The sequence below is a fragment of the Gopherus flavomarginatus genome, chromosome 4, assembly GCF_025201925.1.
Source record: "Gopherus flavomarginatus isolate rGopFla2 chromosome 4, rGopFla2.mat.asm, whole genome shotgun sequence".
Classification (NCBI taxonomy): domain Eukaryota; kingdom Metazoa; phylum Chordata; order Testudines; family Testudinidae; genus Gopherus; species Gopherus flavomarginatus.
Window position 1 is genome coordinate 2,749,012 of NC_066620.1, and position 11,909 is coordinate 2,760,920.

Consider the following 11,909-nt stretch of genomic DNA (forward strand, 5'->3'; position numbering starts at 1 on the left):
ATAAGCTGAGAAAGAGATCAGAGCCTCACAGACCTGCTAAAACCAAACTCTTGGCCAGGCGTAAAGTAAATGATCCTGATGGTAAACTATCTATAAAGCAACATGAACTGTTTAAAGTTGGAGGGCTGTGAACAGGGGCACCTGCTTTGCTTATAAAGTGTTCATTGATTTAAAAACAATCCTGCAAAGCTATACGCAATCAGAACATGAATTACGGCCTAGCCTATGACAAGCAAACACTTCAGAATCACAAAGTCACTGACCGCACCGCCCTCCTCTCCCCAGCTGTTCTTTAGAGATCTTTGGTGCCTGCTACTGAGAAATCTGTGTTGTCCTTTTGCTAAGACAGTGAGCCATCTCGTACCATATGGAGCCTTTGATTTTGTCGTTAATCGTATAAGGAGTTTGTCCACATCACAAACTTCTCCCAGAACTCACCCCGGCTGGTATGTGGAGTGGCTCGCTGGGGGAGCTCAGGTTCAGGGCAGAGTTGTGGGAGAGGGTTTGAAAAATAAACCTTACCAGCTGCATGAGTCTTTTTAGTACCAGCCCTTTCATGCCTGGCAATTCGTAGGGAAGTATTGAATTTGAGTGTTAATTTAAGGTCAGGCATGTATGGATGCCATGCAAGACACATCATGTAATTTGTTCTGGATAAAGCCTATGTTTGTATCAGTCTTTTGGATCCTAAAACAGTCCTCTTTGGCCAACATACTTTTTATAGCCTGGGTAGTTGACATTCACACAGTGGGGCTCACAAGGTTTAAATAGCTTGGAGCTGTGCAGATTGAAAGTATTGTTTGTTTAAGGAAATTCCACCACATTGTCTGAAATGCTAATGGTTGATTAAGCTCCCAACATCTACCCCCTGCACTGCTGACATCACAGAGCCCTGTAATGGTCTGTTATGAAGTGCCTAAAGAGATGAACTCAGCCATACTAGATAAGCTGACAGCCTGGACTGTCTGTAGAAAGAGACTAGACTGAGCTGGGGATAAGGACAGAGAGCCATTTAATCTTCCCAGGCTCGGTATGTAGATGAGAAATAAAGGAGGCTTTATGTAGTGTTCCTTGACATGAAAGTGCTTGGCAACCAACACAACCCTGCGTTCCTTTGCTGAACACCTGTGCAGCCACTGACGTGCGCTCCACTTTGGGACGTCTCCCCCCTCAGCTTGTCGGCCAGGTGTCAGTGCGGCCCACTGCACATAATCACTGCAGAGAGCAAGCGAGATGAGAGATTTGGATCTCTGCTGGCAGCAAATTCAAGGACAGGGGCGGTTAATGCTCTCTCACGTCTTGGTCAATAACTTCATGCTCTAGGAGTCCTGAAGTATTTAGAATATGCTATTGATGACCAAGCAAGCTCGGCTCTTCGCATGTGCTTAGGACTTGCTAGCCATGTAGCATTCACAGCCTGCTTCTTCAGCGCCATTCCTGTGAACTAGCAAGTTAAGAAGAGAATATGCCAGGCAGGGGTGACAATATGGCTCAGGCGAACAGGAGTTTGGGAGCATTCAGACCAAACTCAGCAAGTACTGCAGGCTGGATCTGTCCTGTTGAACTGTCTATTGTTTCCAAAGCTGGGGGTTGTCCCAGCTTAGGCCAACATGATCCTGGGGCGGAGGTGTGACTAACTGCACTGGGGTCTGTCGCCTTCGTTGTTGGACCACCTACGATAGCTTTTAGATTGATTCTGCAAGCGATGGGGCCAGTCATCGCAAAGGGGTTACTTGCTGCTAATAAAAACAATCTGAAAATATCCTTTGGGAGGTTTATTACTTTGGCGATGCAGTTAAACAAACTAGCTGCACCGGCAGTAAGACACTTACTGACCAGAAACAGCCAACCAGAAAACATGCACGTGGCACTAAAGCCATCAAGGTACGACGTGGGTAGTAGTGTTGGTGGCTTGGCAAGGAAAGGCGTGCTTAAAATTAAGGCCAACATTTTAAAAAATGAGGGGGGCTCCTAAATCCCTATTTTAGGCTCCTAAATCCTTGATTTTCAAAAGCGCTGCGCACCCAGCATCCCCCCATTAACATTTATGGAAGTCTTAGGAGCCTTAATGTTGGCACCCATTTTTAAAATCCTGATTTAAATGTAGTATTAAAATTATGGGCTTGATCACGCAGTCCTTACTCAGGCAAAGCTCCTGCTGACATCCACTGAAGGACTGCAGGGTCAGGCCTTACGTTAGGAGAGAGAGAGCCAGTGTAGTTTGTTTTTAAAAATGCTTTTTCCCCTAGAGATCAGCAAATGCTGGAGCAATCCCTGCCAGAATGGTGGAACTTGTGTGGATGGAGTGAACCAGTACAAATGCACTTGTCCTCAAGGGTGGACTGGTGAGAACTGCCAGTACCAATCACAAACAGGTATGTAACCAGGTGAGGTGTGAAAGAGAAAGAGACTTGAGCAAGGCAGACGATGAATTACAAGGCAGAAGCCCCTGCCCCGTCTCAGATGTCAGCCTCTACCCTCAGAATGACAGTAATTTCCATTGTGGTTGCACTTAGAGGCCCATTCCCACTGTGCCGGGTGCTGTACAGACACAGAACAAAAGGAGAGTCCCTGGCCCTGAGCTTCCAAAGACTAAGCACTTTCCAAAATCTGCCCCATCTGTCAAAGTTAGACTCAGGACTCACAGTTTGTCAGACCACTCTGTTTTATTAGCACAGCGCTCTGCTAATAACACCCAGCTAATGTGAGCCCCATGCAAGGCACAAACTATCTTATTTATACAGATAAAAGGGCAAGAACTTAACAAGATAACAAAGGAAGCAGAATCTGATAAATTTACCTGGGCTAGGCATGCATATCTTATCTCATTACTATTACCAATCTCCTGTTAATGTTTCACCATTAGCACCATTGTTTATGCCTAATGTTTCTTTTCCTGGCACCTGTATTTCAACATTTCTTATTTCTGCTTAAAGGTTGTGACAGACCCAAATCAGTGGGGTACAGAGTCTGGTAGAAGGCAAATATACTGGTCACTGGATGAGTTGTTTTCTGTTCCCTGAGTGACCAGAGCAGGGGCTGCACTAGAGTAATCAGGAATCTGCTAGAACCAATTAAGGCAGACAGGCTGATTAGATCACCTGCAGCCAATCAAGGCAGGCTAATCAGGGCACCTGGGTTTAAAAAGGAGCTCACTCCAATCAGGGAGAGGGGAGCCAGAGGAGAGGAAGTGCGTGTGAGGAGCTGGGAGCAAGAGACACAAGGAGCTGAGAGTGAGAGGCTGTGCTGCTGGAGGACTGAGGAGTACAAGCGTTATCAGACACCAGGAGGAAGGTCCTGTGGTGAGGATAAAGAAGGTGTTTGGAGGAGGCCAGGGGGAAGTAGCCCAGGGAGCTGTAGCTGCCATGCAGTTGTTACAAGAGGCACTATAGACAGCTGCAAATCCATAGGGCCCTGGGCTGGAACCCGGAGTAGAGGGTGGGCCCAGGTTCCCCCCAAACCTCCCAACTCCTGATCAGACACAGGAGGAGTTGATCCAGATTGTGGGGAAGATCACTGAGGTGAGTAAATCTGCCAATAAGCGCAGGACCCACCAAGGTAGAGGAGGAACTTTGTCACAAGGTACATACAACATTTCTTTAATTCATTCTTATTTTTACAATATAATTCATTCTACTTTCACACACCTCATCAAGAGGAGAAAAAATATCATGTGACTTTGGTAACCAGTCACACAACATGATTAATGAATTGCAAATAGTCCCCCTCCTGGGCCAGCTGCCAGGGACAGAGGCCGAGCCTGCCGGGAGGCAGGCCCAGCGGGAGAAGAATGGAGCCTCTCTCACTCCCCACTGCCAGGCCAGACAGAAATCTTGGGGGGCACTTGACCCCCGCATGCCTGCCCCTACTTATCACCTATGCCCCTGAACAAGAGGAATTGTGATTAAAAACTCAAGTAAAATTATATGAACAATAATTTCAAATCACATGGCTCTAGTAGGAACCAAGAGTAACGTTTTCAAAAGTCCCTAAGTGACTTAAAAGTATAATTCCCAGTGATCTTCAATAAGACTTAAGCTCCTTGGGGATAGATTTTTCAAAGTATTTGGGTGCCAAAAGATGCATAGAGGCATCGAGTGGAATTTTCAAACGTGCATTTAAAGATCTAGGCCTAAGTTGCATTTGAAAATGGGACTGAGACTCCTAAGTGGTTTAGGCACTTTTGAAAATGTTACTGCGGGCCTGTGAGCCAGGTGTCCGAGAAGCACTTTAAAGTTTCCTCTCTTCTCTCTTTTAGCCCCACCTGCATGGAGTGTTACAAATGACCCAGCTTTCAGTCGCAAGCCACGCTGTGCCAAAATCGACAGGACCCAGCACTGCAGCTGCGAAGCCGGCTTCCACATGAGCGGCACGGCCGACAACAGTATATGTCAGGGTAGGAGACGAGCAGAAATATCCATCGGCAGCTTTCACCAGTCTGCTGCCCAATTTACACACAACACATCTAAGCAGCTGAATGTTCAGTAGGTGCAGCAGCTTTTACGGACAAATATGGTGGACAGAACTGTTTGGAAGAAGCGAAGACTTTGTCTGCGCTGGATTTTTGTCAGCAAAACATTTGTTGTTTAGGAGTGTGAAAAAAACCACACACGCGAATGACAAAAGTTTTGCCGACAGAAAGTGCCAGAGTGAGCAGTGCTTTGTCAGCAGGAGAGCTCTTGCAGTTTCAGGGAGATACCATGCAAGGGCGACTTTCTATGTACCTGCAAGCCACGTTATACCCTGGAGCCAGAGTCCCTGCATTTCCATGCCAAGTTGTTCTCCTCCACTTAGTGTCCTAATCAGCTGTATCCCCTGGCTGCAGCCTCCCAACCCCAAAACGCCTGCATTTCAGTAATGCATGAAACGACCCCTACCTGTAAATCAGTGCGTTGTGATCTGTGGGTACAAGGGCCAGGATAAGTGCCAAGCATTTTAAACCCAGCTAACCTAGTTCTGTCTATTGCAATTGGGAGCATCCCGAGAATTCCATCACTTGCAGAACCCAAGCAGACTTGCCCATTCATTAAGGAAATACTAGTCCAATTTGCACATACATTTTGCATGGCCCATAGCCTACGTACTGCTTGCTCGTATTGTCATATAGCATGGGCTGGAATCAAGCCAGACAGCCCCAAAGTGGGGGTGAGTCAGATTTTATCCCACACACCACTAAGCACCGAAATACCTTTGCTCTGGTAATGCTGTGCCTTTGCAGTTTCACTAGTTTCTCCATGGTGGTCCACTCTGGCCACTCTTGGGAGGACCTGAGCAGTTTGCTGCTATTCCTAGGTGCTCTTGTCCTGGCAAAGAGCAAAAGGGTGGTCAGCAGGAATTCTTTGCCGGGGTGGACCCTTTTGTGCAGAGTCTACGCTGTATGGGACTGTGTGTTTCCTCTGCAGATGTAAACGAGTGTGAGGTTTACAAGCTGGAGGGAGCCCCTCGTCTGTGCATGTACGCCTGCGTCAACGTTCCCGGCTCTTACCGTTGCTCCTGCCCCAGCGGGTACAAGCTCCTCGGAGACGGGAAAAGCTGTGAAGGTGAGCCAGCGCGCTCGGAGAGCTGGGCACCGCAGGCTGGGGCCTGCTGCAGGAAACAAAAGTGCATTTGCAGAAGCTGTATTATTTTCTGATTTCATGTGTATCTTCCTGTCACAAAGACCTGCTGGGTCCAACTGAACGTGTGCAGAGATTTTATAGCTAGGAAGCTATAAGTGGGCTGAAATCCTCACATGGTGTAGTCAACAGCAAAACTCCTGTTGACTCAGAGATTTCACCCTGCCAGTATCCATTGTTAGAGCTGGGTGGAGAGTGGTAATTACAGGCTGTCCAGGATCAGTGAGCCTGGGAGGTGGGCTTTCAGCCTCCCAGGCTGACTTGTGAGGAGCCAGCGGGTGAGCTGGCAGGACACCAGGTGGAATTTCATCAAAATCGATACATTCCCGAATTCTGCAGAAGGTGGGTCTTCAATAAAGCTGGTCAAAAACATCCTTTTCTATCCCTTTTTCTACCTTTTTCTCCCCTTTCCCAGTGGAAACAAAGTAGGGGAGAGAGGTAAAAGGGAGAGGCATTGGGATTTTCCTCACTCAAAACTAAGCTTGTACTTTAGTGCTTTGTTGAATCAGGGCCTCGATGCTTCCAGCTCTCTGGATTTTATCATGAGTCTGGCAATATTAGGTGTTTTTCTGAAAGCCCCAACTCAAGTCAGGTGCTTGGTGAGAATCCCAGCTTTCATTTACACAGAAGTCATGGTCTGGCCCTCCTGGGCTGTGGAGAAAAGCTGGGAAAACGTGATTCTAATAGCTCAAAAACCAGGAGGTAAATAAAAAGAACCCAAAGTAAAAAAAATAAAATAAAATAAAATGTGTGATTTTATTTTTTTTTTTGGTGGTCTGGCTCATGATTTTTCAATAATCCGGGACATAGGCGCTGACTCTGTGGGTGCTCCAGGGCTGGAGCATCCACGGAAAAAAATAAGTGGGTTCTTAGGACCCATTGGCAGCCAAGTCCTCCTCCCCACCTCTACTCCCCCCCCAGCACCGCCCATCTGCCAGTGGCTCCCCCAATTAACTCCTCCCCCTCCCAGTGCTTCCTGCCTGCCGCGACCAGCTGTTCCGTGGCGTGCAGGAGGCGCTGAGAGGAGCGGGGACCAGGCGCATTCGGGGAAGGGGGCAGGAAGAGGCAGGGTGGGGCGGGAAGAGGCATGGCGGTGTGGGACTTTGGGGGAAAGGGTGGAGTTGGGGGTCAAGTACCCCCAGGTAGAGAGGAAGTTGGTGCCTATGCTCAGGGGTCAGCAGTAGTGGTGAATGCTCACTGCTGGATTCTGTGCCATGACAATGGGCTTGTCTTCATTACGGCGCTGCTGTGATTGATGCAGCAGGGGTCCATTTAGCAGGTCTCATGAACAAGACCCGCGAAATCGACGGCAGAGCGCTCTCCGGTCGACTCCAGGACTCCACCAGAACGGGAGGAGTAAGGGAAGTCGGGGGGAGAGCGTCTCCTGTCGACGCAGCACAGTGAGGACACCGCGGTGAGTCGACCTAAGCCACATCGACTCCAGTTACATTATTCACATAACTGGAGTAGCGTAACTTAGGTCAACTTAGCCTGATAGTGTAGACGCAGCCAAAGAGTTATCCAGTGCGGCAGGGAAGGAACGAGAGAGCCATTAGGCTAGGCTCCGGCAACACCTTCCTCCCACTGACATCCCTTTTGCAGGGCTCCAGGGCAGTGGCCTAGCAGCCGACCGCTGGCTGGCTCTTCTCCGGCTGGGGACTCTCCCACATGGGAGGTGAGGGCAGTGTCCACTCCCTGTGTGTGACTGGAATGGCTCAGAGCTGAGGGCTGGGCCAGTTCGCTTTTTAGGAAGCACATTATTTAGCCTCTGGCTTTTATTGTATCTGTGTGGCCCTGTCTTCACTGGGACAAAAGGTGTGTCACTAGCTGGAGTTCACTCTAGTGAAGGAAGGCAGCCTCCGGGTGTCACAGGAGTTGGCAGGTCAGGTGAAAGGCCTTCGCTACACTTGAAACGCTGTCACTGCAGTAGCGCTTCAATGTAGATGCTGCCAGTGCCTATGGGAAGGGTTCTCCCATCAGCATAGTTAACCCACCCGCCCGAGAGGAGGTAGCTAGGTCAAAAGAAGGATTCTTCCATCAACCTAGTATTATCTATACTGGGTTACAACCCCTCCTTCCAATTTCCAGCCTACGTTCGTTCATGGCCAGTTTATGCCCATTTGTTCTTGTCCCAACGTTTTCCTTTAGCTTAAATTGCTCCTCACTTTCCCTGGTATTTACCCCCTGGATGTGCTTAGAGAGAGTGATCAGATCCCCTCTCAGCCTTCATTTTGCTCAGCTAAGCTCTTCCCGCCTCCTCTCATAAAATAGGCCCTCCATTCCCCGGATCATCCGTGTAGCCCTTCTCTGCACCTGTCCCAGTTTGAATTCACAGGAGAAAAACATTGCTGGTTATTTTAAAAGATTTGACTAGACCTGGTTGAAATTGTTTGGGTGAACAGATTTTCATCAAATAGCCTGTTTTCAAAAATGAAATTCATTAGAAAAAAGCATCAGTTTGTCAAAATGTGGTTTTTTTTGTGAAAAATTTAGTGCCTTTTAATATATTTTTGGGGGCGGGGGAAGGAGCAGTTACTGAAAATTTTTGATAATGGTTTGGTAAGATTTTTAATTAAAATATTCTATCCATGTTTTTAAAAAATAGGTCAGTTTCAAACAGCTCTGTAATTTTGAAATTTGTTGCAAAAATAGATTTTAATTTTTCTGCTCTAGTTTAGACCTTTTTTGATTTTCCTGGGCCAGCAGGGTTAACCTATCTACGGACAGAGGTTATAGTAGAAGCAGCATCCCGTTATGTGTCAGAAGGACAGAAGGAAGGAAGAGATGGAGAATGCTAGTGTTTCTATCAAGTCTGAATGATTTTCATTAGCTTTTTATTTTAAAACTCACTTTGCTGGAGACGGGTAATGTGTATTTAGAAGGTCCTGATGGCTAAGTAAAGAGAGGAAGAAGGATCAGTGAAAATTGCTGCTATCGTGTTTTCTTCTTTATATTTAACCATTTAACCACTTTAGAAGCTGTCATGATGGTATAGGCGAAAAGGAGATAAGAGCAGCCTCTGACCCAAAAGACCAAATTTCCCCAGTAACGAGATAAAATGTAGGTGGGCAAGAGTGAGTGACAATGGAGTGTTAACCTTTCCGCTCAGTAAAACAACATTTAACATTATTTACAATCGTTTCTAATGAGGCAGATATAACGCAAGGAGAGTTGGAATGTCTCTGACAATGCAGAGTCCCTCTGCTGCGTGAAGTCTTCCAAGGGCAAATCTACTCTAAAAAATGCCTCCATCTTTCCCTTTGTAAAAGGGAGCGAGTTTTATAGGAGTCCGGCGGCCATGTCAGGCCCTCAGTGCTGACTGATGGTCACTTTTCTGCACTTTGAGCAGTTCCGTCTGGCGTGCTCTGTTCGATTCTCGCTGTTTTGCAGATATAGACGAGTGCAGCCTGTCCCAGCACAACTGCACCAGGGGCATGACGTGCATTAATACAGGAGGAGGCTTCCAGTGCGTCAGTGCCGAGTGCCCTCGGCCCAGCGGCAATGCCAGCTATGTGAAAACATTGCCATTGTAAGTAGTAGGGGACTGTGAGAGAATCAGCCCCCTGGCAATGCAAGAGAAAACCGCCCATGGCTGAAAAGTTCAACAGGGTATTTACCTTTTTGAACGACAGTGTTAAAACAGGCCTGCTTTGGGGAGATTACTGTCACTCCCAAGGACAGGGTTCCTCCCTTCCCAGGTTGTTCGGCTGGAAGCTAGTTCAATTCTTCATTTGGCTAAATCCAAAATAGGGGAGCATCCTGCAGAGGAGTGCGCTCGTTCAAACCAGAATGAATTCAGGGTGGTCCTGTGGCCAGTGCTAGACAGGAAGACAACCTAGATGGCCACTCACAATGGTCCCTTCGGGCCGTATCATCTATGAATATAGGGTTAAATACCATTCTGCAGATGAAATCTTGGCCCTGTTGATGTCAATGGCAAAACTCCCATTGACTTCCCTGGTTTTCACCCTCAGCTTCACCTAGCAGATCTCAGCTGCAATACCCAACCCTTCGTAAGTGCCTGGGTCTCCTCCAGGCGTTCCTGAAAGATGTGTGCGTGACACACTGGTCAGCATGGGTTTCATGTCCCCTGCTGTGTCTGAGACACACCAGATGTCTGCTACTGCCCCTGCTACAGAGCCTGGCTTTCTAGCTCCAGCTCTCGTAAGATCTGTCTATGCTGCAGCTGGGAACAAGCCTCCCAGCCCAGGGAGACAGACTCCTGCTAGCTCCACTCAAGCTAGCGCACTAAGAATAGCAGTGTGGATGTCGCAGCACTGGTGCAGCCCTGGGCTGCTCCCGGGGCTCAGACCCAGCAGGCAGGATGGAGGCTCTAGCCTGAGCCTCTGCTGGTGTTGCTGTCCAGACAGCTGTTTTAGCATGCTAGTTCAAGCCCCGCTAGGACAATCTGGCTCCCCAGGCTGGGAGGCTGGCTCCCACCTCCCGTGTAGACATGCCCAGAGAGGCTTTGTGTCTAGGTTGGGGGGCCCTAGTTCAGTCACTGGAGGGGCCAGTTTCTGTCCTTAGTTACACAAGTATAAATCCAAACTCATTTCATTGACTTCAGTGGAGATCCCGTAGACTTACATTGGTTTAACTAAGAACAGAATTTGGCCCCCGGTCTGCTACTTTTCAGGAATCCAAGCTATGAAAGTGCTGCCCCAGATCACTAGAGCTGTGAGTTTCCAGTGGTTTAGGGGCTCTGTACATGAGTGCTGCTTTATCACCAGGTTACTTTGGGGAAGGTGCTTTAGGAAATGTGTGGGCAGTAAACGGGACAGTCAGTTCTCCACATGATCCTTAATGGCTCATCAGAAACAGAACAGAACACAAAGGCCCAATGGTAACAATGTAAGAGTGCACAGGCTCTTCCCGCTTCCGGATTGCCTTAACCCTTGTCCTTTCTTTCATTGCTAGCCAATGTGAACGCAACCCCTGCCCAATGGACAGCAGATTGTGCCATCATGCCCCAAAGTCCATCTCCTTCCATTATCTTCCTCTGCCTTCCAATCTAATAACCCCCACCCCTCTCTTCCGCATGGCAACTGCCTCCGCCCCAGGCCGGCCTGGGCCTGACAGCCTGCGTTTCGGAATTATTGGAGGCAACAACCGAGGGCATTTTGTGATGCAGCGCTCCGACCGGCAGACGGGAGAACTGATCCTTGTGCAAAGCCTGAAAGGACCCCAGACCATCGAGGTGGAGGTGGACATGTCCGAGTATCTGGATCGCACCTTCCAGGCAAAGCATGTCTCCAAGATCACAGTCTTTGTGTCTCCCTATGAGTTTTAAAGAAACGCAATTTCTGCAAGTCAGCAAATAAACAGCCACAAGGACTGTTCCTGTTCATCGCTCGCTTTCTTTCAGTGCTGACTCGAACGAAATTCCTTCCTTTCGAAACGGTGAAAGGCCACGGCGCTGCAGCAGTTCTAAAAAACAGGACCTTAAAAGCCCAGTGCTAAGAGACAAGACAAACCACATTACTCTGGCAATGCCAAGATGGGGCTTGCAATAATCTCAGACTCATTTGTTCTTGAGAAGTTTTGACTCTGGACATTTCTGACTCTGCTTCTCACCATCTTCTGTAGCACATGCCTCCAGGAACATTAATCATAGTAACAGAGATGTAGCAAGGAAATCCAGATTATAGCCTATATAAGCGTCCATAGAGTAAATATCCTTCTACCAGATTTCAGGTTGATTTATCTGCTCTGTCTCCTGGCTGGTTTTACACTCACATACATGGAAAACAGGCAACCAAGTGTGACTGAAATCACGTGCTCTCAACAGCTGCATCCGCCCAGAAATCTGGCCTGCCCTGCAGTCAGATTAGCAATGGGCCACTGTCATAACTTTCCTACTCAGATCTGAACCTTAGAGTTCAGAACATGAGAAGCTAGCATGAAACCTCCAAACTTAATTACCAGCTTGGATCTGATATCACTGCCACCAGCCAGAATTCCAGTGTCTGGCTCACTCTGGTCTCCCAAAAACCTTCCCTGGGGAACCCCCAAGACTCAGATGCCCTAAGTCTCACCACAAAGGGAAATAACCCACTTCCCTTCTCCCTCTTTACCTCCTCCCAGGTTTCCCCACCCTGGGTACTCTCGGAGAGTCCCTGCTTCAAGTCCTTGAAACACAAGTACCAAGAGATCAATCTCTCTCTCCCCTCACCCAGAGGGTATGCAAAGTCAGGCTTAGTAAATCTAACACAAAGAGATTTTCCCCCTCCCTTTGTTTCTTAGCCTTAACCAGTGAAAAACACTTAAACAGGTCTTAAAAAGAAAGCTTTATAT

General features: G+C 48.0%; 1 protein-coding gene across 1 annotated transcript in view; it reads left to right on the forward strand.

Moving 5' to 3' along the window:
- Positions 1-11,303, forward strand: part of FBLN7 (fibulin 7) — a 34,747-nt gene extending 23,444 nt beyond the window's left edge. Inside the window, exons 4-8 of the mRNA XM_050951220.1 lie at positions 2,250-2,375; positions 4,259-4,396; positions 5,403-5,540; positions 9,006-9,144; positions 10,533-11,303. Of these exons, the coding sequence (XP_050807177.1) occupies positions 2,250-2,375; positions 4,259-4,396; positions 5,403-5,540; positions 9,006-9,144; positions 10,533-10,905 (914 nt within the window). The 3' untranslated portion in view covers positions 10,906-11,303. The remainder of the gene's footprint in view (positions 1-2,249; positions 2,376-4,258; positions 4,397-5,402; positions 5,541-9,005; positions 9,145-10,532) is intronic.
- Positions 11,304-11,909: the final 606 nt, after the last annotated feature.